At 41.5% G+C, this 26,948-nt stretch overlaps 1 protein-coding gene across 1 annotated transcript; it reads left to right on the forward strand.

Annotated features, from left to right (window-relative positions):
* Window positions 1-22,507: 22,507 nt before the first annotated feature.
* LOC138949855 (uncharacterized) lies at window positions 22,508-23,656 on the forward strand. Its single transcript, XM_070321636.1, has one exon. The coding sequence runs from the start codon at window positions 22,508-22,510 to the stop codon at window positions 23,441-23,443; it is 936 nt and encodes a 311-aa protein (XP_070177737.1). The 3' UTR covers window positions 23,444-23,656.
* The last annotated feature ends 3,292 nt before the right edge of the window (window positions 23,657-26,948 follow it).

Here is a 26,948-nt window from a genome sequence, read left to right on the forward strand (position 1 = left end):
GACAGTTTTAAACGGGCAGAGTAAACTTGAGACTCAACTGCAAGTTTTGGAATTCACATAAATCGAACTAAGAACAAAGACATCCAAACATTACAGGCACTTCAGATCAACTCATTAATTTCACTAGAGGTGACTGCCTAGCACTGTGTTTGATATCCGTGTCTGCTGAAATAAAAAGAAATTAAACAAAACGGATTATCAGTAAGCTTAGGTATCATGTTGTAAGAGTGGGAGACACTAGATCTGTCTGTACTTACCGAGGACACGACTGCCAGATCGACACTGCGCTTTCGACAGCTCTTCCTCGTGCAGACACTGGAAAAAACGCTGTGCAGATCAAACTGTAGGAAATCTCCTTTGGTATCTTCCTTGTCTATTTTTCTGGAGCTAAGAAACCGAACAATGTGAAATCGTCTTCCCCGAATCGGCGAATGTAGAGGTCAGAAGGGAGAACTTGCCTCAGAGTAACCTTTTGGTCGGAGAGCTGCGTATGTTTTGTAAACTGCGACAGGGCAGCGCTCATCGTTCGACACCCAAGCTTTCGGACAGACATCACGCACAGACTTCGGATTGTCGCCCTGACATGTTTTGGACTGTCTTTCGCAAAATTGGAGATATTCTCTGCCATTACTGTCCTCATGCAGGGACACGTCTCCCCACTGCATGTGCCTGTGAGGAGTCACGCTGCGCAGACAAAAGTTGACTGTGTTTCTGGATCTGCGACTCCGAGCTGTTTTATGGGGAGGCGCCCGCTATTGCCGCGGCCCGTTATTGCCGCAACCCGCTATTGCCGCAACCCGTTATTGCCGTAACCCGCTATTGCCGCGGAACTTTTTTTGTTCTTTTTACATTTAGTCAAGTTTTGACTAAATGTTTTTAACATAGAGGGGGAATAGACCTTTTTCGTATAACCTTTGCCCCCAGCGTTTCGACCAATCAGATTTTAGGGCACGGCAGCCTCTCTCTGATAACCGGAACTAGGGGGCAATAGGTGCCTGGCCTGAAATACCTCTTTCACTTTCGATGCTCGAAGATTACTTTGCCAGAGGATTACTTGTTCGAAATCATGAACAAAAAGTCAAGGACATGCACGAAGGTATGGTTTGAAACTGCTATTGGTGGTATATGGACGAAAGACTTGGCGAACTTCCCCTGCATAAGCGAGGGTGCGTATCGCTAGCGCTATGTGTCATTTGTGCTGAGTGTCATTTGTCCTACGTGTCATTTGTGCTACGTGCCGCTATCGCTACGTTGATTAGTGCTGCAAATAATTTGTCGATGAGTCGCTATCATTCGTTCATTATCACTACGTGTCGACAGCACTACATCTTTTAGAGCGACGTGTCATTATCGCTACGTGTCAATACCACTACTTACTGACGACTCTCTCTTTCTCATTTTTTCAGTCTCTCGCTCTCACTCGTGGTTTGTGTGTGTATATGTATGTCTGTGTATGTATGTGTGTGCGTGTGTGTGTGCGTGTGTCTGTCTGTTTCAGTGTGTGTGTGTGTGTGTGTGTCTGTGTGTGTGTGTGTGTGTGTGTGTGTGTGACTCTCTCTTACTCTATCTCTCTCTATCTCTCTCTCTTGCTCACTCGCTCGTTCACTCACTCTGTCTCTCTGTCTCTCTGTCTCTGTCTCTCTCTCTCTCTCTCTCTCTCTCTCTCTCTCTCTCTCTCTCTCTCTGTCTCTGTGGCCTTAATAATAAACCATTCTGAGTTCTGAGTTCTCTCTCTCTCCAGGGCCGGACGAGAGGGGGGGGGGCTTTGGGGGCTTTAGCCCCCCCCCTCCCCCCAAAAAAAGAGAGAGAGAGAGAGAGAGATGTTACATTTCTGGTGGTGCTATTTCATTATTTAATGACTTTTTTGTGCAAGAATAGGATAATTTTTCATGTATAGCCTAAATGTTAAAATTTCTTCAGCTTATGGGGGCTTTGCCCCTCGACCCTTCTGCGGCCCCCGGACCCTCGCTTCAACATTTTAGCCCCCCCCCCCCCTAAAAACGTACTGGTCCGGCCCTGCTCTCTCTCTCTCTCTCTCTCTCTCTCTCTCTCTCTCTCTCTCTCTCTCTCTCTCTCTCTCTCTCTCTCTCTCTCTCTCTCTCTCTCTCTCTCTCTCTCTCTCTCTCTCTCTCTGGTGATTCCTTCATAATCTAAGATGGTATATATTAGGTCATGAACGGGTTTTTTTTAATTTATTTTTTATTTTATTTTATTTATTTATTTATTTTTTTTTTTTAACTTTGCTTCCTGATCCTTTATTTGGTTAGTGTGTCGTGTTATGTTGGCTTGCCTTATAAGTTAGTTGATCTTCTGTGTCTGTGTGTGCGTGTGCGTGTATATATATGTGTGTGTGTGTGTTCTGATAATGTATGGTTGTATATCTGTATATCACATGTCGATAAAAAATGATCTTATTCTTATATTACTATTATTGCGTGTGTCTGCGTTTCATCATAAAAAGTTTGTTCCTATGTATTCCCATTTCGATTATAACCATTTTGCTTAGATCAGGACTAGCTGTAAGAAAGGTCCTACGGACCTAATGCTATCTTTCCTGTAATAAAGTTCAATGTTTCAATGTTTCAATGTTTCAATGTTTCTCTCTCTCCTCCCTCTCTCTCTCTCTCTCTCTCTCTCTCTGAAGGAATATTTTGTTGTTCCTTTCAATTTGCCAGAGATTTGTAATTTTCGGAAGAAAGTCTCTGCATGATCTTTTTAGAAAAAAAGGGCTTTGTTTTTGACTAATTGTAAGACAGTGTTATGGCATATATTTGTAAATGGAAATATTGACACAAGGTATAACCGAGGATATCGAAACCTTTTCTTCTCTCCCAAATTCTTTTATGAAATGAGAGGGGGAGAGAGAGAGAGGGGGGATTGACAGACAGAAAAAGCGCGAGAAAGCGGAAGAGAGAGACAGTTAAAAGGGATGGAGGGTGCTTTTTATTTTATGGTTGGTTGGTTTTAGTTCTTAATGCACTGTTTTTGACAATAGTTTTCATTCGGTAAAAGCCAAATTCAATTACCGCTCGCTCTCTCTCTCTCTCTCTCTCTCTCTCTCTCTCTCTCTCTCTCTCTCTCTCTCTCTCCCTCTCTCTCTCTCTCTCTCTCTCTCTCTCTCTCTCTCCAGTCTCTCTCTCTCTCTCTCTCTCTCTTTCTCTCTCTCTCTCTCTCTTCATTACACACACACACACACACACACCGCACACACACACACGCACATACACGCACAAACGCATACGTACACACGGTATCGTACACACAAACTCACACACAGAAAAAACATCCGTGTATGTATTTATATACGGTATCGTGCGAGAGAAAGAGAGAGGTAGAGAGTGGGGAGGGGGAAATCCAAGATTAAGGGTGGGTACGAAGTCAACGTAGTTGGCATCGCTGATAGCCGTGCCATTGCCGGACACGAAGTGACTCGAGCAGACTTTTCAATGGCACGACAAACCCCTGTCGTCGGATTGCTTGCACCCATCGCGTCCTTCGCTGTTACGCCTTCGCACTTGCACCCATCGGAAAGCCATACAATGACAAATTCTGTCCACCGTATTTCTCTTTCTTCATTCCACTGTTGCACTTGCAGTTGCAAACACAACAGTTTTCCTCGTCGTCTCCGCACTTGACTTTGCACCAAGCCTCGTTGTCGATTTTTCCTTTTGCCCCCTAGTTCCGGTAGATCTGACAATAAACTTCACAGCGCATGCGCCAAAATTTAAGTGAAAAAGGTCTATCGAGACGAGGGTCGTGTTGTGTGTGTGTGCGCTGTATCACCATTTTCACCTCTTTTATGGTATCTATGACCATCACAAATCAGCTTTCCCTCCTCTGTCACCCGCGCAAATGGAGGTCTGTCTGTCATTCATGATAGCCTACCACGTCATCGGAAAAAACCGGTAGAAATGACGTTGAGCATGGAACAAACCCTCACAGTTCTGGCGTGTGTTGACAAAACCGAGTAAGTCCACTGAAGCATGTGTTTTTATTATATTTAGTCAAGTTTTGACTAAATATTTTAACATCGAGGGGGAATCGAAACGAGGGTCGTGGTGTATGTGCGTGTGTGTGTGTGTGTGTGTGTCTGTCTGTGTGTGTGTGTGTGTGTGTGTGTGTAGAGCGATTCAGACTAAACTACTGGACCGATCTTTATGAAATTTGACATGAGAGTTCCTGGGTATGAAATCCCCATACGGTTTTTTTCATTTTTTTGATAAATGTCTTTGATGACGTCATATCCGGCTTTTCGTGAAAGTTGAGGCGGCACTGTCACACCCTCATTTTTCAACCAAATTGGTTGAAATTTTGGTCAAGTAATCTTCGACAAAGCCCGGACTTCGGTATTGCATTTCAGCTTGGTGGCTTAAAAATTAATTAATGACTTTGGTCATTAAAAATCTGAAAATTGTAAAAAAAAAATAAACATTTATAAAACGATCCACATTTACGTTTATCTTATTCTCCATCATTTGCTGATTCCAAAAACATATAAATATGTTATATTCGGATTAAAAACAAGCTCTGAAAATTAAATATATAAAAATTATTATCAAAATTAAATTGTCCAAATCAATTTAAAAACACTTTCATCTTATTCCTTGTCGGTTCCTGATTCCAAAAACATATAGATATGATATGTTTGGATTAAAAACACGCTCAGAAAGTTAAAACAAAGAGAGGTACAGAAAAGCGTGCTATTCTTCTTAGCGCAACTACTACCCCGCTCTTCTTGTCAATTTCACTGCCTTTGCCATGAGCGGTGGACTGACGATGCTACGAGTATACGGTCTTGCTGAAAAATGGCATTGCGTTCTGTGAGTTCGACAGCTACTTGACTAAATATTGTATTTTCGCCTTACGCGACTTGTTTTTTATTGTATGAGTCCTCTGACAAGAATTTTGAAACTATCATTATACGAAAATTAGGAACCCCTTAGATTTACTTTGTTTTGCCAAAACATTCATGCATACTTAAAAAGTTGTTTTTGGTTGTGGACTTACTTGTTCATATCTGCTTATTTAAGCACTCTAAAAAGTAGAAATGAACACAAAAGATGCGCATTGATTTGGTTTTTTTGATGAACGAAAAATATCTTCTTTTTATATTTAGTCAAGTTTTGACTAAATATTTTAACATCGAGGGGGAATCGAAACGAGGGTCGTGGTGTATGTGCGTGTGTGTGTCTGTCTGTGTGTGTGTAGAGCGATTCAGACTAAACTACTGGACCGATCTTTATGAAATTTGACATGAGAGTTCCTGGGTATGATATCCCCATACGGTTTTTTTCATTGTTTTGATAAATGTCTTTGATGACGTCATATCCGGCTTTTCGTGAAAGTTGTGGCGGCACTGTCACGCCCTCATTTTTCAACCAAATTGGTTGAAATTTTGGTCAAGTAATTTTCGACAAAGCCCGGACTTCAGTATTGCATTTCAGCTTGGTGGCTTAAAAATTAATTAATGACTTTGGTCATTAAAAATCTGAAAATTGTAAAAAAAAAATAAAAATTTATAAAACGATCCACATTTACGTTTATCTTATTCTCCATCATTTGCTGATTCCAAAAACATATAAATATGTTATATTCGGATTAAAAACAAGCTCTGAAAATTAAATATATAAAAATTATTATCAAAATTAAATTGTCCAAATCAATTTAAAAACACTTTCATCTTATTCCTTGTCGGTTCCTGATTCCAAAAACATATAGATATGATATGTTTGGATTAAAAACACGCTCAGAAAGTTAAAACAAAGAGAGGTACAGAAAAGCGTGCTATCCTTCTTAGCGCAACTACTACCCCGCTCTTCTTGTCAATTTCACTGCCTTTGCCATGAGCGGTGGACTGACGATGCTACGAGTATACGGTCTTGCTGAAAAATGGCATTGCGTTCAGTTTCATTCTGTGAGTTCGACAGCTACTTGACTAAATATTGTATTTTCGCCTTACGCGACTTGTTTATATTTAGTCAAGTTTTGACTAAATATTTTAACATCGAGGGGGAATCGAAACGAGGGTCGTGGTGTATGTGCGTGCGTGTATGTGTTGTGTGTGTGTGTGTCTGTCTGTCTGTGTGTGTGTGTGTAGAGCGATTCAGACTAAACTACTGGACCGATCTTTATGAAATTTGACATGAGAGTTCCTGGGTATGAAATCCCCATACGATTTTTTTCATTTTTTTGATAAATGTCTTTGATGACGTCATATCCGTGATATCATTTCGTGAAAGTTGAGGCGGCACTGTCACGCCCTCATTTTTCAACCAAATTGGTTGAAATGTTGGTCAAGTATTGTTCGACGAAGCCCGGACTTCGGTATTGCATTTCAGCTTGGTGGCTTAAAAATTAATTAATGACTTTGGTCATTAAAACTCTGAAAATTGTAAAAAAAAATAAAAATGTATAAAATGATCCAAATTTACGTTCATCTTATTCTCCATCATTTTCTGATTCCAAAAACATATAAATATGTTATATTTGGATTAAAAACAAGCTCTGAAAATTAAATATATAAAAATTATTATCAAAATTAAATTGTCCAAATCAATTTTAAAACACTTTCATCTTATTCCTTGTCGGTTCCTGATTCCAAAAACATATAGATATGATATGTTTGGATTAAAAACACGCTCAGAAAGTTAAAACAAAGAGAGGTACAGAAAAGCGTGCTATCCTTCTTAGCGCAACTACTACCCCGCTCTTCTTGTCAATTTCACTGCCTTTGCCATGAGCGGTGGACTGACGATGCTACGAGTATACGGTCTTGCTGAAAAATGGCATTGCGTTCAGTTTCATTCTGTGAGTTCGACAGCTACTTGACTAAATATTGTATTTTCGCCTTACGCGACTTGTTTTTAATTGGACTTACTCGGTTTTGTCAGCACACGGCAAAGTTACCAACTCTGTTGTTTGATGGCATATAACTGGCGCAAAATTGTTTTTAACAAAACCGGAATCAGGGGATCTTTCTTGCGGGAAAGTTCCGCGGCAATAGCGGGTTGCGGCAATAACAGGTTACGGCAATAACGGGTTGCGGCAATAGCGGGTTGCAGCAATAACGGGCCACGGCAACAACGGGCCGCGGCAATAGCCAGTTGTAACCGTTTTGTCTGCCACAGCTTGTCGACATCTCCAGCTTTCAGCGGTTGAGCCCTGTTAGGTAAGTTTCCACAACCTTCCCGTTTAACAATCTTCTGCTTTGTCTTCACGACTTCTCTCAGTTGTGAAAATTCGGGGCCGTCAATAACGGATGCACAGTACTGTTTGGACTTCAACTGTCGATGGTTGCTGCTGAGAAGGCCCCTCAGCGTGGATGGTTCATACTCTTTGCCATCCGGTTTTTTTCAAAATTATGAAGAAAGAGCAGAGAATTTTGCATAATTCTTGTGGTTGGATGGTGCTAATGTTTCTTTTGTCCCCGTGTTTCGCCATAAACGTCGATAGGCGACGTATATCGTAAACCGTTTTTCGAAGAGTGTTCTTGTTCTTGTTTGTCTGAAGAATGAGTCCATTGGAGAAAAATCATAAATCATGGATGACTCACTTTTTTCTTCATCGACTTCGTCATTCGCGTCATCACCGAACATGCCTTCGAACAGGTCATCACTCAAAAATTCTTTCAGTGTTGACATATCGGTTTCCGTGGCAGTTGCCATTTTGTTGCAAAAGTAGTTCTTCGTGAATATGTAATTACTAATTTACATAGCTTGACCTTCCGGTTGACCCCATTTACTACTAATTTACATAGCTTGACCTTCCGGTTTATCTCATTTACATGATATGCACACGTGTGATTTGACCGATAATTATCTCATGAGTGTCTCTCTCACGAATGTAGGATAAACATACATACACACGCACAGACAGACAAAGTTTACCATCGCATAGGCTACACTTACGTGAGCCAAAAACAAGGACATATTCTTGGGTAGCCTTGAGTGACCGAGATTTGCCCAGCTGAAGCTTAAATAACGCCACAAAAATCATGACGCAGAGAAAGACAGTGACGTAATAAATTGACGACATAGTAAGGAGACATGAGCCAAGTTTGGCCAGCCCAGACTGTCAGGATCCTGATGGATATCTACTTGTTATCGCCCGTTGTAATGACTCCTTTCAGGTTTGGTTTTCCAAAAGTACCCTATGACACGAGTCAAGTAGCAAAGAAACATAACATACCCTGAAATTCCCGTCTCAGTCGGTGCAGCCGTTTCGGAGCCTAAAGTCATCATACCACACACACACACACACACTCAGAAACGAGCTTTATAAGTTAGATGTGCCCATGGTCGATCACCAACGCGTGTTACCTCAAGTACCTCATATTGATTTTATACATGAGTTGTCAAACCGACTGTCACCCTGTCACAAAACAATGTGTTGGTTTGTGTATGTGTGTGCGTGTGTTTGTGTGTGTGTGTGTGTGTATGCGTGTGTGTGTGTTTGTGTGTGTGTAAGTGTGTGTGTAAGTGTGTGTGAGAGTGTGTGTGAGAGTGTGTGTGTGTGTGTGTGTATGTGTGTGTGTGTGTGTGTGTGTGTGTGTTTTGCATTTATATATAATTTCGGATTTTGCGATTTTAGATAACACAAGTCAGAAATAGAGAATACTACATGGCTTGCTGTGTCGTACCAGGTTTACACGAGTTTTTTGTTTTTTTTTAAATAGTGAACTGCGAGCGGAAACGAGCTGTTCACTATTTGAAAAAGCAACGAGTGTAAATCTGGTACGACACAGCAAGCCATGTAGTATTCTGTTTATCCTACATACTGTACTTACGTGTATTTTACTGAATATGTCCTGCGGTCGAGGCAGCTAACTTGAAGACGCTTGTTTTGGAACCTCGATCTCTTCGAAAGCCTCGTGCAATATATTACGTCAAAGTAAAGAAACGTCACTCTTAAAGTGTGGCGTGGCGTGTTAGTTCTAAAAATTCATCGAGGGTGATTAGTAAGCGCAATTCTTTTCTATAATAACGTTTGTCTCGGTGACTTTGGCATCATAAGCAGTGGAAAAACAGGTCCCTGCCCGACTTGCTTGACATGACCTCATTTACATGATATACACACTTGTGATTTGAACGATTATTATATCACGAGTGTCTCTCTCACGTATATAGGATAAATACATTTTAAAATCTGAAATTGCAATCCCTTAGCCCGGGCTTCGTCGAAGATTGCTTCATCATGACGAATTCATCGTTGCTTTTAAGATCATTATAATCAATGTATGATGCCAGCTGTTTCCGTATCCTTAACAAAGCTGACACGTCAATCGATGTGAGTGGCGGTTATGCAGTGTGCACGCCCTGGATCGTGGAGCGCCTAGTTGTGTCCACCGCAGGCGCTACACACTTTTATCTCCCCCGCACGCGGAAGCAGAGTTGATATATCGCAAAGAATTGCCATGTGAAGGTATGTTATGGCAAATCACATTATTTATTATAGATATTCCGAAGCAGAATTGCCCACGCTATAAGTACAATTACTTAGGTCTTGTTGTGTACTCGTAAACAATGGCGTTCGATTTTCTGCCGAAGTCCGTGAAAATTATGCAGAGAGGTCTCTATTTCTTTACAATTTAACCCAGAACTACCATTTCAATCACTATTCTAATACTCACAGTTCAATCTTCAATACCTTGCAGACTTGTATGCGCGTTTTGGGGCACCAGCATCGCGGATAAGCTGTTCTAATCTAGCGTTATTTTGTGGTACTCGATTCTCAGTGGGTAAGGTCCCCCGCAGACACCTGATAAGGTCCCCCGCATTTTTGCCGGAGTACGTGCCATGCCCCCAACCCCCCCCCCCCCCCCCCATGTGCGCGCTGACATAGCAAAACTAACCCGTTTGAAGCGTTTTCATTTGACACATAAAGACCAGCGACCACACACTAACTGCCGGGGAGGTGTCTGGGTAACTGTTCGACAGCTACCTGGATATCAGTTATCAAGGGAAACACTTTTCTGGAGAGTGTACTCTTTTTTACTCGCATAACAGATCAAATCAAATCAAATTTTATTTTACGAAAGTTTTGGCACAAGCAAGAGAGAGAGAGAGAGAGAGAGAGAGAGAGAGAGAGAGAGAGAGAGAGAGAGAGAGAGAGAGAGAGAGAGAGAGAGAGAGAGAGAGAGAGAGAGAGAGAGAGAGAGAGAGAGAGAGAGAATTGAATTGAATTGAATTGAAATTTATTTTACAAGGGTGACAGAATAAGCAATGTTTACATGCTTTTTACATTTAGTCAAGTTATGACTAAATGTTTTAACATCGAGGGGGGAATCGAGACGAGGGTCGTGGTGTATTTGTGTGCGTGTGTGCGTGCGTGTAGAGCGATTCAGACCAAACTACTGGACCGATCTTTATGAAATTTGACATGAAAGTTCCTGGGTATGATATCCCCATACGTTTTTTTCATACTTTTTTTAAATGTCTTTGATGACGTCATATCCGTCAAAGTTGAGGCGGCACTGTCACGCCCTCATTTTTCAACCAAATTGGTTGAAATTTTGGTCAAGTATTGTTCGACGAAGCCCGGACTTCGGTATTGCATTTCAGCGTGGTGGCTTAAAAATTAATTAATGACTTTGGTCATTAAAAATCTGAAAATTGTAACAAAAATATTTCGTTTATAAAACGATCCAAATTTACGTTCATCTTATTCTCCATCATTTTCTGATTCCTAAAACATATAAATATGTTATATTTGGATTAAAAACAAGCTCTGAAAATTAAATATATAAAAATTATTATCAAAATTAAATTGTCGAAATCAATTTAAAAACACTTTCATCTTATTCCTTGTCGGTTCCTGATTCCAAAAACATATAGATATGATATGTTTGGATTAAAAACACGCTCAGAAAGTTAAAACGAAGAGAGGTACAGAAAAGCGTGCTATCGTTCTCAGCGCAACTACTACCCCGCTCTTCTTGTCAATTTCACTGCCTTTGCCGTGAGCGGTGGACTGACGATGTTACGAGTATACGGTCTTGCTGCGTTGCGTTGCGTTCAGTTTCATTCTGTGAGTTCGACAGCTACTTGACTAAATATTGTATTTTCGCCTTACGCGACTTGTTTTTCATCCGGCCCTCGCCCATTGAGGGGTAACAAACAAGAAGAAATAAAAGATAAGTTTAACAATAGTACAAATGACATATTTACAGAATTAACATGGTAATTAAGCAACCAATACGACATTTTAAGATGCATTGTGATTCTTTAGCAATGCTTGAAAATTATGTATAACAGAAAAATATGTGTTTGTATAAAATTAAAAAAATTAAAAATATATAACAAAATCCTTCATGAATTATCTATAATCATTTTTTCAATATAATCAGAGAGTACAGTTATATTTTGCCAGCTGCTTGATAATATTTCTTAGAAGTTTTGTAAAAGAAACAGCATGTAATATTCCTTGAATGATGTTTCATGAATTCGTAATTTAATTATATTTGGAATGGCGTTCCACAGAATTGCTCCAGAATATGATAGACTCGACTTGTACAGGTCAATTCTTGGAGTTGGGGTAATTAATTTGTTACATTTTCTATAATGATTTATTTTGAAATTTGAGGAAATGAGTGTAGGTGCATTCCCTAACATAATTCTATACATCATCACAGCTTTGTAATATGCAAATCTATCTTTGATAGGAAGAATTTGCAATCGTTTATAATCAGTCATGGAAAGAGATGTATTTTTTTAAATAATTAATTTAACAGCTCGTCTATGTAAACTGCCCAAGTGTTTCAAAGTATTTGCACTTGCAGAGTCCCACACTGTGGAAGCATAGTCAATAGCTGACTGAATATGTGCCTGAAAAAAACAGTTTTCTTGTGTCGAAGGTCTAGAAAGTGTTTGATTTTTGATAACTGAAATATTTTTTTGGATGTGTTTTTACAAAGTTTATCTACATGTTTTGACCAGGACAGGTTATTGTCAATGGTTATTCCCAAGACTTTATGGCTATCAACTTCGGTAACATCTTGATTTCGTATTAGCAATGTCGGAAATCCAGATGTTATAAGATGTTTGGTGGCTTGTTGACAGACCTGCTTTTTTGTTGGTCCAAGGGGACCATATCGTCTTTTGTTTCATCCTTATCGACCAAGGCCGAAGGCCGCGGTTAATAAATATGAGACAAAAGGCGATATGCTCCCCGAGGACCAACAACAAAATGCCAAACATCGTTTTTGTCATCATTTTGGTTGTGCAACAAAATGCACAATAACCCACAGGGAGACGAATTTTTAGAATCCAACTCCGGGCCACAAAGCATCGTCACAGTAGCTCGAGATAACACGTCAACCTTGTATGTGACGTCAAACGTAGCTTGTTGACGCTTTTCTTCCAGTCTGAAAATGTACAGAGCTGCGATCATACGTGTGAGTTCAGTAAGTGTTGAGCATATTTCTTTTCTTTTTAAGTGTTTATGACTTTTCGTTGTGGATTTTGCGATTACAGAGATAAGTTGCAAATTGACCATGAGTCGCCGCGGTAATTATCAACATTGATTGGGTCTTTGAGAGTGAATGCTTACAATCGTTGTCCTCGGAAACACAAATCCAAAGCCGCGATGGTTCCACACATCAAACAATCAGCCTGATTGGCTTTTACTTTGACAATTCACGTTTCACCTGAAAGCTCAAACCCATTCACCACCTCGATTTATTGAATGGGGAACATGAGATTTATTTCCCAGGAGTTTGTGAATGAAAACTCGTGAAAATGATGACAATAGATTTTGTCTTTTTTGCCTCGTGGTAAGTAGCATGCATTTAGTTTTATTTGGATTCAGTGACATATGGTTTAGTTCTGACCATTCAGGTAATCGATCAATGTTTTCTTGGAGGATATTTGCTAGTTTAATAAGATCTTGGTGACTAGAATGAATTGTAGTATCATCTGCAACTAGTTCACACATGCATTTTACAAATAGAGGTAGGTCGTTTATATATATAGAAAATAGTAATGGACCAAGAATAGAACCTTGTGGTACTCCAACCCTTACTGTTTGCTTACAAGAGTATGATTATTTCAGATAAGAACTTTGCTGTCTGTCTGACAGGAAAGATGTTAAAATGTTTATGGAATCTGTTGCAATTCCATAAATCTCAAGCTTTTTGATAAGAAGTGTATGGTTGAGAGAGAGAGAGAGAGAGAGAGAGAGAGAGAAAGAGAGAGAGAGAGAAAGAGAGAGAGAGGAAAAATAAGTTCCCAAAGCAGCACGTAGAGGCAAAATCTTTGCTGTGTTTGGGAAAAAGAACGTCGCGCGCAGGGTGATGTCAAAATATCGCGCCTTTCAATATGTGACGTCATTTGCCTGTGCCAAACTAGAGCTAGTGTAAAATCAATACAGGCTTACTGAAGCATAACTTCTTTTCAAAGATTGTCTTCATTTTAAGCATATTTTCTGCGCCGAACACCATGAAACTATATTATTTGTTTGGAATCGGCACATGATAAGGAATGGAGGAATGATATTTGTTTGTTTTTTCATCTCACAATTGAGAAAGTCGCTATTTAACGGGTTTCTTCATTTTAAGCCCATTTTTCAATCCAATACAACAAAACTATATAATTATTTTCGGATACAGGAGGCAATTCAGAATACAATAATGTCACCTTTGTGATTGAAATATCGATTTTTCTCAGAAATCGAAAAAATCAACTAATTTTTAGTGAATTTTTCATAAGCGAATGTGTAAGGTACCAAGCTAAAATGCAATCCCATCGTCCGGACTATGTCAAAGATCACGTGACGAACATTGCAAACAAATTGATGAAAAACAGGAGCTGTTAGAGTGCCGCCTCAACTTTTGCAAACGGTCAAATATGGTGTCATCAAATAGCCCTATCCAAAATCGGCGAAATAGTTTTAAGCAAATGCTCTCAAAAACGTCTGTACCAAGTTTCATTACAATCTATCCAGTAGTTTTCAAGAAAAGCTTTTCACAGACAGAGAGACATATACACACACAGGCACACATACGTACGTACATTACTAAACTGAAGGTAAAAAGAGACGGAGTAGAGTGTGTTTATTTTATTTTAATCTGCTCTGTTAAAAAGCACAGTCCTTAAAGTACAAACGGATCTCATCCTCTAAAGTCTTGCATGACTGTAATAGTATCCCTCTGGACTCAAAGCAAAAAGCAACAACCTCACAGCTTCCTGTGTGAAGTGGACATACCCCTATATATTTTATGTGCAATAATTTCACACACACACACACACACACACACACACACACACACACACACACACACACACACACACACACACACACACACACACACACACACACACACACACACACATCCAATGGTTGATCGGTGTCTTATTGCTCGTATCAAATGTTGGAGTACTTCTGAAGATGTCAGATGCCAATCACATCCCTGATTAGTGGATTTAGACGAAAACCATAGCTGCATGCGATTATTTTCTGATAAACATAAGGGCGGGGGTGGGGGGGGGGGGGGGGGTCTTACCCTAGTGTTGCGGTGGGGTGTAGTGGGCAAATCGACCAAGCTGCGGGGGAGCTTACCGCGTCAAATTTCATTGTTGTACCCATACTGAGTCTAAACTAAGCTAAGCTGAAACTTAAAAATGGAAAGCAGTATCCACAAGTAGTTAGACTTTGACAAGCAAGAAGATTTGAGCCCTTCTGTTGACCGTGCTTTGTGTTATTTTATCATTTTTTAACGTGGGGGACAGTATTTCTGACCTGTCTTGGTAAAATGTAATCTCTTATACACGAGAGTATACATGATAAGAAAACTGGCTGATCCAATGCAAAAAAAAAGTACCGATCAGTATGATCAATCCAAGAAAGTCTGGTTATCTACTATTTTAAGGCCTTAATTTGGAGACACCTATCATGTGGTTGGTCTTGCGGGGGACATAAAAGTGTGTAGCGCCTGCGATGGACACAACTAGGCGTTCCACGAACCAAGGCGTGGTGTGTAACCAGCGCAGAAGCTGTGCATACTGTCTTGACGCACTGCACATGTCAGGTACGTGCATAAATTGTTCTGTGTGTGTGGGGGGGTGAGTGTGTTTGTGTGTGTGTGTTTTGTGTGTGTATGTGTATGTGTGTGTGTATGTGTGTGTTTTTGTGTTTGTGTATATATGTGTGTGTGTGTGTGTGTGTATGTGTGTGTGTGTGTGTGTATGTGTGTGTGTCTGTAAATGTGTGCATGTATGTGTGCGTGGGTGCGTGTTAGTGTGTTTGTGTGTGAGTGTGTATGTGTGTGAGTGTGTGTTTCTGTGTGTGTGTTTGTGTGTCTGTTTGCAAGGTTGTGTGGGAGTGAGTGACTGCGTGTGAGTGATTGAACGTGAGTGAGTGTGTGTGTGTGTCTGTGTGTGTGAAATGCTTACGTCTGCAATTGTTATTCTTCGTAAGTCGAGGGGGGGGGGGATATGTAGTCTATGAGGACCGTATGTGTGAGCGCAGAAAGAGCAATATGTTTTACATGAACGTAGGGAGAAATTGCAGAAGAATAAAAAAAAATACAAACATTGTTTCAATAGGAATCACAAATCTAATTCAATGAAGTTTGGTTGAGAATAAAACACATTCTGTAATTGGCCAGATTAACCGTCTTTCTCTACAATTTACAGGCTTTTATTTTTAACGTCGAGCTTATCATCGTGAATTGACGCTTGACTAAAGGCATATTGAAGCCGGCTGGAGGGAAGATACGGATGGCTTAAATTAGGTTTTGGTCGGGCGTCAATCGACCATGACAAGCTCGACATTTCAAATGGAAGCCTGGCGGTGTTACATAAATGTTTTCTGCTGTCATGCGATTGCAACAAAGCCGAAATGAGTATGTTCGGTTTTAATAGTCCTTTCAATTCACCTACCTGCAAGGGTCAATTCTCAAGAGATATGTTTTCGTATAACTATCCTATTACGTTGTTCCAGTGTTTTGTTCTTCATGCGCAATGGAAGGAAAGCACACTCACCAACATGTTCTTTCCTTCCCTTAGGTATTGTTTTGCATTGAGTGACACGTTCGTAAGAATTCCTACATCAATTGTTGTAATGCGATCGACGTCATCTGCTCCCATTAACAAAATTGTCACGGTCTTTTGTGGACTTTCTGTCTTTATTGCTTGTTAAGGATTCACACGGCTAACAAAGACTAGTTGAGTGTGCATCAATGAGCCTCGCCAGCAGGTATTAATCGACAACTGACGACTGACAACTCACAGAATGATTTTCATTCCAAACCGATTTGATTGAGTTATAATTTTTGACGTTTCGTTTGTTCTGAAAATACTCCCAACTACAACAGCCTAAGTACACGGGGGATAACCTGTCAAAGGCCGAGCGGAAGCCGAAGGCGGCGCCTGACACGTGTGAAGGCAGGTTTTGTCTGTTTTCTAGGTATTGTTTGATTTATGTCGGGATTTAAGGTAAGCTACTGATTCAGCGATGACTAAATTTGTTTCTCGATGCATAAAAAGTCAAGGAGCAGTTGATATTTGCCCGTAAATAGCCTTCAAGGCTGAAAATGTTGGCGATCGAGCACCGGAAACGGCTGTTCGATGGGTTTTGCAAGTAGAAATGTGCTTTATTTCACCAAATCAGCTCGTATTTGGAATGGGTACGGGATTCTAGAGGACGAAGGAGTCATAAGAGGTGCAAAGAAGTGCTATTTGGGAGTAGAATAAATCTTCCGAGCCAGTAGACAAGAGAAGGTCAAATTAGAGAGATGCGCGTAGGCGGAGCTTTCCGACAAGCGAATGATACAGCAGATTAATCATTCGTTTTGATCAAAAACATAGTCTCTAGTTTTTATGAATGAGTTTTTTAATTAAAAAAATCACGATAACTCTCTCGCTTAGCCTAATCAGTGGCTGTTCGATGGTTTTTGCAAGTAGAAATGGGCTTTATTTCACCAAATCAGCTCGTATTTGACATCGGTTTGGTATTCTAATTCTACCGCGAACTGGATAGCAGACGCGGCACGTGTGAACGAAATGTCAGAAAAGCGTGCATCTGTACAGTGCAGCAAAACGGTTCTGTGCATCATTGTCAATGAAATAGTGATCAACTTAGAAGCACACGTACCCTGTTGCCCTTAGATAACGGCACACACACTAAGCCAAATAGCTGTCTCTCGTGTACACTCACACACACACACGCACGCACGCACATACACACCCATACATACACACCCACACACACTCATTCTAATGGGTTTGGAGCATCTGTTTCTACAGATGCAGTCTGAAGATGAAGAAATGGTTCTTGTGGCAGAGGAGGTGGAGGAAGAAGTGGATGCACCTGTGCCAGGTCCATCCGGATAAGCTGCTCCGGCCATATGCCACCATTGTGGCATATCGTTCGCCTATGGCAAAAATCTAAAGAGACATATAAGGCAAGTGCACTACCAAGGTGAACCCGTAGTGTGTACAGAACCAGGGTGTCTTAAAACGTTATTGGGGTTAGGAAAGGAATTTTCAAAAGGAATATTTACTTCTATAACTGCAGCAGAAAGGATCTAATTCAACCAACAAAAGTGTTTTTGTTTTTTCAAACATGTAGGTGTACTTCTTGTGGGCGTCAGGTTTGCCTGACTACAGAGAATGCACCAGGGTGTATTTGCCGGTGGTTTTCTCGGATCTTGCTCCTTGTAAAAACCATTTTTCTGCATGATCTAAAAACAAACAGAAACGGCTACAGGAAATGCACATACATTTATATTATCACAGATATTGATAACTTCTGGAGATTTTAGTAAATGTATAATATGTGGATATTACTAAGACTCACAGGTATATTACAATTGCTTGTCTTAACATGTGCTTGTAACATAAGACATCAATGAAATCAGTAATTTTACTTTTGGTGCTACTATGCTGCCATAGATCACTTTGGAGAGTTTCCTCTTTAGCCGGCTGGCCGGCAAAGTTACAAGCGGCAGAGTCCGCGGCTGCCCTCTCACCCTTTCTTTCAAGACGTACAAATCCTTGCCGTGGCACACCCGTCCCCCTCCCTGGTGAGTAGACATGAAGGGGCATCCGCTAATAGCTCCCCCCCCCCCCTCCCCAAACCCGGGCAGAGACACAGAGCGCAAAACGACGCTTCCCAGCAACATCTGCTGCTACCCCCCCCCCCCCAAACTACGGCCGATGCATCCCCGCGATCGAATCAGACATTAAATGGCACCGCCATCAGCTGCCGTTGCGCTCACTCACCCCCCCCCCCCCCCCCCCCGGGTACCATGTGTTATCAACACGTATCTATTATTTCAACGAGTGAGAGAAGACTTGCCAACAGGCCAAAAAGAAACTATGAGAGAGAGAGAACTTTATTTTACAAGGATAATAAGGGTAAGCGAGAGAGTTCTCGTGATTGTTTTAATTAAAAAAACTCATTCATATAAACTAGAGACTATGTTTCTGATCAAAACGAATGATTAATCTGCTGTATCATTCGCTTGTCGGAAAGCTCCGCCTACGCGCATCTCTCAAATATGACCTTCTCTTGTCTACTGGCTCGGAAGATTTATTCTACTCTCAAATAGCACTTCTTTGCACCTCTTATGACTCCTTCGTCCTCTAGAATCCCGTACCCATACCAAATACGAGCTGATTTGGTGAAAAAACCCATCGAACAACCATTTCCGGTGCTCGATCGCCGACATTTTCAGCTTTGAAGGCTATTTACGGGCAAATATCAACCGCTCCTTGACTTTTTATGCATCGAGAAACAAATTTAGTCATCGCTGAATCAGTAGCTTACCTTAAATCCCGACATAAATCAAACAATACATAGAAAACAGACAAAACTTGCTTTCACACGTGTCAGGCGCCGCCTTCGGCTTCCGCTCGGCCTTTGACCGGTTATCCCCCGTAGAAAAATAGATAAAGAAGATACCAAAGGAGATTTCCAACAGGTTAATCTGCACAGCGTGTTTCCAGTGTCTGCGCGAGGAAGCGCTGTCGAAAGCGCAGTGTCGATCTGGCCATCTGACAGTCGTGTCCCCGTAAGTAGGCTACAGACAGACAGATCTAGATCTAGTGTCTCGCACTCTTGCACCGTGTCACCTATGCTTACTGTGTGTGTGTATGTGTGACGGAGTGATTGAGTTTGCGTTACTGTTTGTCGATTTCTTACGTGAGCCTTGAAGGCTTCGCCTCTTGTTGGTGATGACAAAACACCTACTTATCTTGTTTGGCAGTAACGTAGGTCCCGCTCATTGCCATAGGTTAGCAGCAGAAACAAAAGAGGAGTGTGAACAAATGCTTTTCACATTGATTAGATTACTCAGAGAATTAGGGTGTAACATTAGTTGGAAGAACGTGGTGGGGCCTACCCAGCGCATTACCTTCCTGGGGTGGACATTGACACCCAGGCCTGCACACTGTCGTTGGGCAACGACAAGATACAACAGCTACGACAGAAGCTACAGCAGTTTCAACAGAAACAACGCGCAAACAAGCAGCAGCTACAGAGTCCGCAGGCTCTCTCAACTGGGCGTCATGTGTGGTTCGGGGAGGGCGATTTTTTCTCCGTCGCATACTTGACCTTTGCAGGAAGGTCCTTTGCATACTTGACCTTTGCAAAAACCTTTGCAGCAGCAAAACCACAACACTAGACTTACGAAAGCAAAGAAATCATTGCAGTCGTGAAAGCAGTTGAACGCTGGTCGCACTGTGTGCAGCGAAAAGCGTAGTTTTCCACACTGATAGTACTGTTACTAAAGGTGTCATAAACAAAGGACGATCGACGTACACTTATTATGTTTATTATCTGTTACGACAAATGGCATGGGAATGTGCTAAGATAAATTGTTATATTTCTGCGGTGCACACACACACACACACACACACACACACACACACAGACAGACAGACACACATACACACCCACACACACACACACATAATAATAATAATAATAATAATAAAGATAGCTTATATAGCGCCGCTTCACAAATTTAACTATGCTCTTAGCGCTGTACATCGAGATATAACAATTTCAATAATATAAATACAAAGATGATATTATCATAATACACATTTACAAATATCACTCACGTGCATACATCCTCGTGCACACCACGCGCATACACACTCCCACTCATTAGCAAGTGCTTCCATCCCCCTGCCACTGAGATGTTCATATACCCCCCTGGACAAGCTCACACCATGTCCGTCTCCTCTCTAGACTGTACAAACACTCAGCAAGAAAAATAAGAAAGACTAAATGCAAATTTCATACACAACCCTATGGCTCAATCAAAGCTGAAGCAACTATACAAAAAAGACACATTCAAACAACGAATCTAACTTCACCTAAAACAGTCTATAAAGATGGCAAGGACAATTTACAAGGATTCGCGAAAAAGGTGCGTTTTAAGGGAACTGCGGAAAGAGTCCTTAGAAGCAGAATGGCGAACGGAGGAAGGGAGAGAATTCCAGACAATGGCAGCCGCAGAAGCAAACGAGCGATCTCCAAAAGAAGGCAAGCTTCGCTCGAGAGTTTCCAGTTTGCGACTGTCAGCGCGTGAGCGGAGGTTGTAGTCAGAGGGATTGTCATATGTGACGAGCAGTTCCTTGAGGTATTTAGGGCCATCTTCAAATTTGGCAGAGAAACAGATACAAGTAAGCTTGTATCTGATACGAGCGGACACGGGAAGCCAATGAAGGGAACGAAGAAGTGGTGTGACATGATCAAACTTCTTAGAACGATATATCAATTTGGCGGCAGAGTTTTGTACCTTTTGGAGTGACTCGACAAGTTTTTTATCACAGCCATAGAACAGGCTGTTGCAATAGTCTATTCTGGATAGAACTAGAGAACAGGCTAGAGTTTGAGCGGCTTGGGGGGTAAGATAGTGGCGGATAGAACTGATTTTCCTTAAGTTACTGTACGCAATTGTGCAGATGTTTTGGACGTGCTGGGAAAGGTTGAGGAAGTGGTCGGAGGTAACGCCAAGATTAGTCACAGAAGAGACAAAGTTGACGTCGCTATCGCCGACATGAATGCTAGAAGGCAAATAATTTTCAGGGACAGATCTGTACTGGGACCTGACAAGCATGGATTCAGTTTTCGAGTTGTTTAGCTGTAGTTTGTTAGCCGTCATCCACACCTTTACAGCAACAACACAGTCTTCCATTTCACTCACAGTGGTATCAATTTGATCAATCTCACTGTCTTTGTACAACTGGTTGTCGTCTGCAAAGGCGTGGTGATCGATAGGATACTGTTTGACGAGGTTAAAGAGGGGGTTCATGTACAAAACAAAAAGAACTGGACCCAACACGGATCCCTGAGGAACACCGAACTGAAGGACTGTGGATTCTGAACTGATGCCGTTTACCACGACTGTTTGAATCCTATCCGAGAGATAGGATTCAAACCAGGACAGTGCAGAACCTGTGATGCCAAAAGTTGCCTCAAGGCGGGCTGTCATAATTGAGTGGTCAATGGTGTCGAACGCAGCGGACAAATCGAGAAGCGTGAGAACAGACACTTTACCGTTATTGAGAGCCATCAGAAGGTCGTTCACAATTTTCAACAAAGCAGTTTCAGTGCTGTGGGCAGGTCTATAAGCCGATTGGAAGCTGCTGAGAAGATTGTTTGATGAGAAGTGGGCATTAAGTTGCAGCAAGACCAGTCTTTCCAAGATCTTTGAAAGAAACGACAAGTTCGAAACTGGTCTGTAGTTCTTTAAATCATTGCGGTCGAGGGATGATTTCTTTATCAGGGGTTTGACAAGAGCTTGTTTCATGACAGACGGGAAAGTGCCAGAGAGAATTGAACTATTCATGACGGAGGTAATGTGAGGTAACACTGTGTCCAAACATTCAATCAGCAAATGTGATGGAAAAACATCAAGATCACAGGTTTTTGTACCAGACTTCAAAATCACTTTCTTCACATCGGACTCAGTCACAGGTTCAAACTGACAGAGAGGTTTGCCGTGAAAACAGCATCCAGCATCAGATTGTTGGGAGGGGGTGTTTTGTCAAGATTGTCTCGAATGGTCATTATTTTGTTAATGAAGTAGTTCAAGAATCTCTGTGGCAGTTCAATTGACGGAAAGATGGTGGGAAGTGGGGATGGGGTTTTGTTTCCACACACACGAGCGCACACACACACTCACACACACGCACGCACGCACGCACGGACGTACACACACACACAAACACACACACACACACACACACACACACACACACTTTCATGCATGTTGATATATAGTAGATATATAGATAGAAGATATAGGTGTAATACTCGATGTTTTATTTATTTCAGGATGCCAAACGTGCAGTAATATTAAGCGACTTGTTACAACGGCGTTCTCCTAGGCAGTGCGATGGCTTTAATGTGCCGAACATGCATTAGTATTAAGAACAGTGTTACAACGGCGTTATCATTTCCTGAAAATTTTGTGGACGAAGCAACTGCTACTAGACGAGCTACACAAAGGGAAAGGGCGTTAAAGCAAAAGCGACTAAGGACATTTTGCGAGGCAATGAATGCCCTGCTTAATGACGGCAAAGGAATAGCGGTGCTGCACCTGCAGAATCCGTACAAACTTGCAGATTTTGACGAACAGGTTGACGAGGTGATGGACAAAATGATTCCTGACAGCACACTCTTAAAGGACAACTTCACTCGTCATTTCTTCGACAATATTCATGTCATTTTCAGTGTAGTTGAGAGGGATCGGAGTTTAATCAGCACTCTCCACCTCCACACTAAGGTTCCTTGGAATTGGTCCATTCGTGATATCAGACACGATCAGATGCTCAATCTGGTTCGGCAGAGAGCCTCTGATGAGCCATCAGAAAGTTGCAAGACCTTGCAGCTATACCAGTTTGACCTCGGCAAAGAGTTTAGAATCCCTGGAACTGTCGGCGTCTTCGTTGAGAGTTTTGGCCTACAAGCAAAATCTGTCCCGAAAAACAATCCAAACTTTCCGAATCCTGTAGTCTGGATTTCTGCATTGGAAGGAGGGCGGCTGGCGGAATATATTTCTGCGTTTACACAGCTTGCAACTGGCGGTTCCGTGTTCTTCGGTGTCGCAGAAGAGAAGGTTCCAAACTCTGAAGACAAAACAGGAAAATACGTTTGTGAAGGCGTCTTGCTAAGAGGCAGAAATACTAAGGAAGCTCTCCGGGCTGCAATTGAGAACACAGTCAAGCAAGAAATGTTGTGGTTGTCGCACTTAGCTCCTCGAAAACCCATCACCATCATTTTCCACACCATCAATGGCAATCCAGATCTCTACATCATTGAAGTCTTCGTGCCGTACTTCCATGGCATCGCATTTTACAACAAGGAAGGTCCCCAAGCCTACCGCACCGATCGCACAAATCAGCGTGAACTCATTCCACTGGAAAGGTGGACTGAAAAATACAGAGGGACACTTTCGAGGCAAGAAGGGCCAGACGTGGTCATCTTCTAAAAACGCCATTGTCATCGCATCACTATTGATTTGGTTAAAGCCGAAAATCTGCCTCTAAGAGTCCAAACCAGAAGGCCACAGAGCTAAATTTAGTTGTTGCTGGCACGAAAAACTAGAGCTTCATCTACCGCGCGCAGATGTTGGACTTTACGCAATATAAGGGTGAGGGTTATTGCTAGACCGACATACTCACATCATCTATTCAGAAACCTTCCGCAACATCCAGAAAGCCAAAAGTATGGAAAACACAGAAGAAGAACAACAACAAGAAGAAGAAGAAACACAAGAACAAGAACAAGAACAAGAAAAAAATTTAAGAACAAGAAGAAGGGGGCAGAGGAGGATAAAGAGATAACTCTGCAAAGTGCTTCCGTCTCTTAAAATGATATTACGAAATCTGTGTTTAGCAGTATAGACATGAACATTTAGAGTTGTTCTCTAGTGCAGCTGTTACTGGGGTTTGTTAACGGTCCCTTAAACCGTCATCAGTGCTTAAAGGCAGAGTAAGCCTCCCGTAAACCATCACAGATACGGTCAGGCTTTTACACACAGTACAAACACCCTTTCATTTAAACACTCACCAATTGAGAACATCCTCCGTAAAGAGCGAACAATTTTTAAAGAATTTATTTTTGCGTGGTTTATCTTACCCCTGAGCCATCGTGAACCCGTGTGATCCAGTTTTCCTTTTTCACAATGCAGTCGTCAGTTAGTCATGAATGCGACTCGATGTGAGCTTATCTACAATAGCACGTTTTTTACGCACGAAACAACGGCTGTGGTTCACAAGAACTCTAGCGATGGCTTTTGACTGTTGAGAGGAACGGCGATTTGCACTGATAAACCGTCTGCTACGACCCTTGCGTGACCCTGCTTCCGGGCTTTTCTTTTTTTTAAACTTTCACAACTTCGAATTGTTCTGATCTTGTCTTGATGAAAAACGAATTCTTTAATGATTAAAGAATGTTTGTGTAACAAGCTGTCAATTTATTATTTAGATCTATTTTAAAAGTTAGGTCTAGCGCAAAAACGAGGCGCCGTTGTTGTTAACGAACAAGTCTACGAAAATAAATTCTTTGAAAATGTCTCACGCTCGACAGAAAGCAGCCAGGATGTTCCCGTTCGGTGAGCGTTCAAATGGAAGTATGCTTGTACTGTATTTAGACGCTCGGGGAGCTCTGTGATGGTTTACGGGAGGCTTACTGTGCCTTTAAGTTAGACTGCCCTTATACATGTGTTTTAACAAGACTGGAAAATAATGTAGTGCACAGAGCACATGGCTTTGTATTTATGTGTTTGCACCGTTACATTTATCTTGGCAAATGACACAGTCATACACACACACACACACACACACACACACACACACACACACACACACACACAAGCACACACTCACACACACACACAAGCACACACATACAAACACACACACAAGGCACACACACATAAGGCACACACACACATACTTACACACACACACACACACACACACATTCACACACACACAAGGCACACACATACACACACAAGGCACACATACACAAAGACACATATATACACACACACACACACACTACACACACACACACACACACACACACACAAGCACACACACACACAAGCACACACATACAACCACACACACAAGGCACACACACACATAAGGCACACACACACGCACACACACATAAGGCACACACACACTTACACACACACACACACACACATTCACACACACACAAGGCACACACATACACACACAAGGCACACATACACAGACACATATACACACACACAAACACACACACACATACACACACACACAAGGCACACACACACACAAGGCACACACACACACAAGGCACATACACACACAAACACACACACATACACACACACAAGGTACACACACAAACAAACACACACACACACACACACACACAATTATTAAGGCACACACACACACACACACACACACACACACACACACACACACAACAATTGCGTACACATTAAATTGTACTGATTTTACACCAGGTTTGGGTATAATCATGAATGAAGTACAGTCTAACCTGTCTAAAGATCCCACCCAAGGAACTGAGCAAAAGTGGTCTCTTTAGACAGGTGGTCTCTTTAGACAGGTGGTCACATTAAACAGGTGATTTATATTGTCGTAAAAACCGTTGGGGAACCTAAAGGGTGGTCTTAATGGGCAAGAGAGGTGGTCTCGAGGGCAGGTTCGACTGTACATTCTTTCAAAATCATCATCCGAGCCCTATGCCGTTTTCAAGCCGAATTTCACTTCTTTTCATCATGAACGTTGCAATGTCCTTGGAGTGTATTTTTTCCCCGTAGTCTGCCCGCTTTCTACACGTGTATACATTTTCTGAATAAACGTTGGCGGTTATGTGTAATCAGAGAGTGTACACGGTATTGGTAGTAATGCCAGAGAATTGCGGGCGAGAACGTTTGGCGTCCCTAAATACAGATTAGTAACCGTTCGCAACCTTAAAATTGCTTGCTTTCTTCAAAGTTTACGTATACACAGAATTTGGTATTGGTGTTGTTTCAAGTTATGCTTTTTGTTAAAAGAACAACCAGAAGCAAAAGGATTTTTGCAATGTGAATGTTCTGTTTATTGAAGGCAATGGGATAGTGCGGTTGCACTTGCACAGTTCATGTACGTGGGTGTTTTATTTCATTATTGTTGGTGATTGTGTGGTTTGTGATGATGCATCTGAGCTGAATTGTTTATCTTTTTGATTTTACATTCCACATTGTATACAATTATAGTGAAACCCCGGAAGATGTATGATCTTTGTGGTTTGGTTTTGTGTTCATACATAGTCACTTTATTCCACTTAGCTACTTCCTTGTCATCATCTGCCAACGAAAGATGAACGGACGCACTTTCAGACACTGTTGTGAGCACATTGACATTGAGAGTACATACTATGCTGAGTAAATCCACAATGTCTACGCTTAGAATTGAGATATCAGCTACACACGTGCTGGCGAAGGAAGGAAGGGAGACAACTTCAGTTATGAAACACCTAACTGGCCTCATGAACATCAACCATAATGAAATCAATGTTTCAATGTATGAATGCAGGTGCTATTTTTTATTGAGAGCATTATTTTCAATCTGAGCATGCTTGGTTTTGGCAAATACTTTCAAGATCGTGTTGTAATCGGGTATTCCGATGTTTTTTATAACTCAGGACTGGATTGAAATCCACTAAATATTCTCACTGCCTCTCTGAGCGTGTGCTACTTTCCTTGTCATTCCATATTTAATAGTACAGTGCAGCATTGACATACCTGTGTTATTGCAAATATTGTCATACCAATGGAGGCAGCGAACATCTAAGTGAAATAATGTTGGACGTATACGGATGCAACAGTGTTAACTAGCCAGGTGTGTTGAATGCTTATTTTTGTGTCTGTATGCTACTCTGTGTATACCCTAGCTTTTTTCAAAGTATTTTGTGCGTGCGCGAGT

Source organism: Littorina saxatilis, linkage group LG16 (genome assembly GCF_037325665.1).
Source record: "Littorina saxatilis isolate snail1 linkage group LG16, US_GU_Lsax_2.0, whole genome shotgun sequence".
NCBI lineage: Eukaryota > Metazoa > Mollusca > Gastropoda > Littorinimorpha > Littorinidae > Littorina > Littorina saxatilis.

Coding starts and splice junctions, on each gene's coding strand:
- LOC138949855 (XM_070321636.1), top strand. CDS start 22,508: ATGAATGCCCTGCTTAATGACGGCAAAGGAATAGCGGTGCTGCACCTG.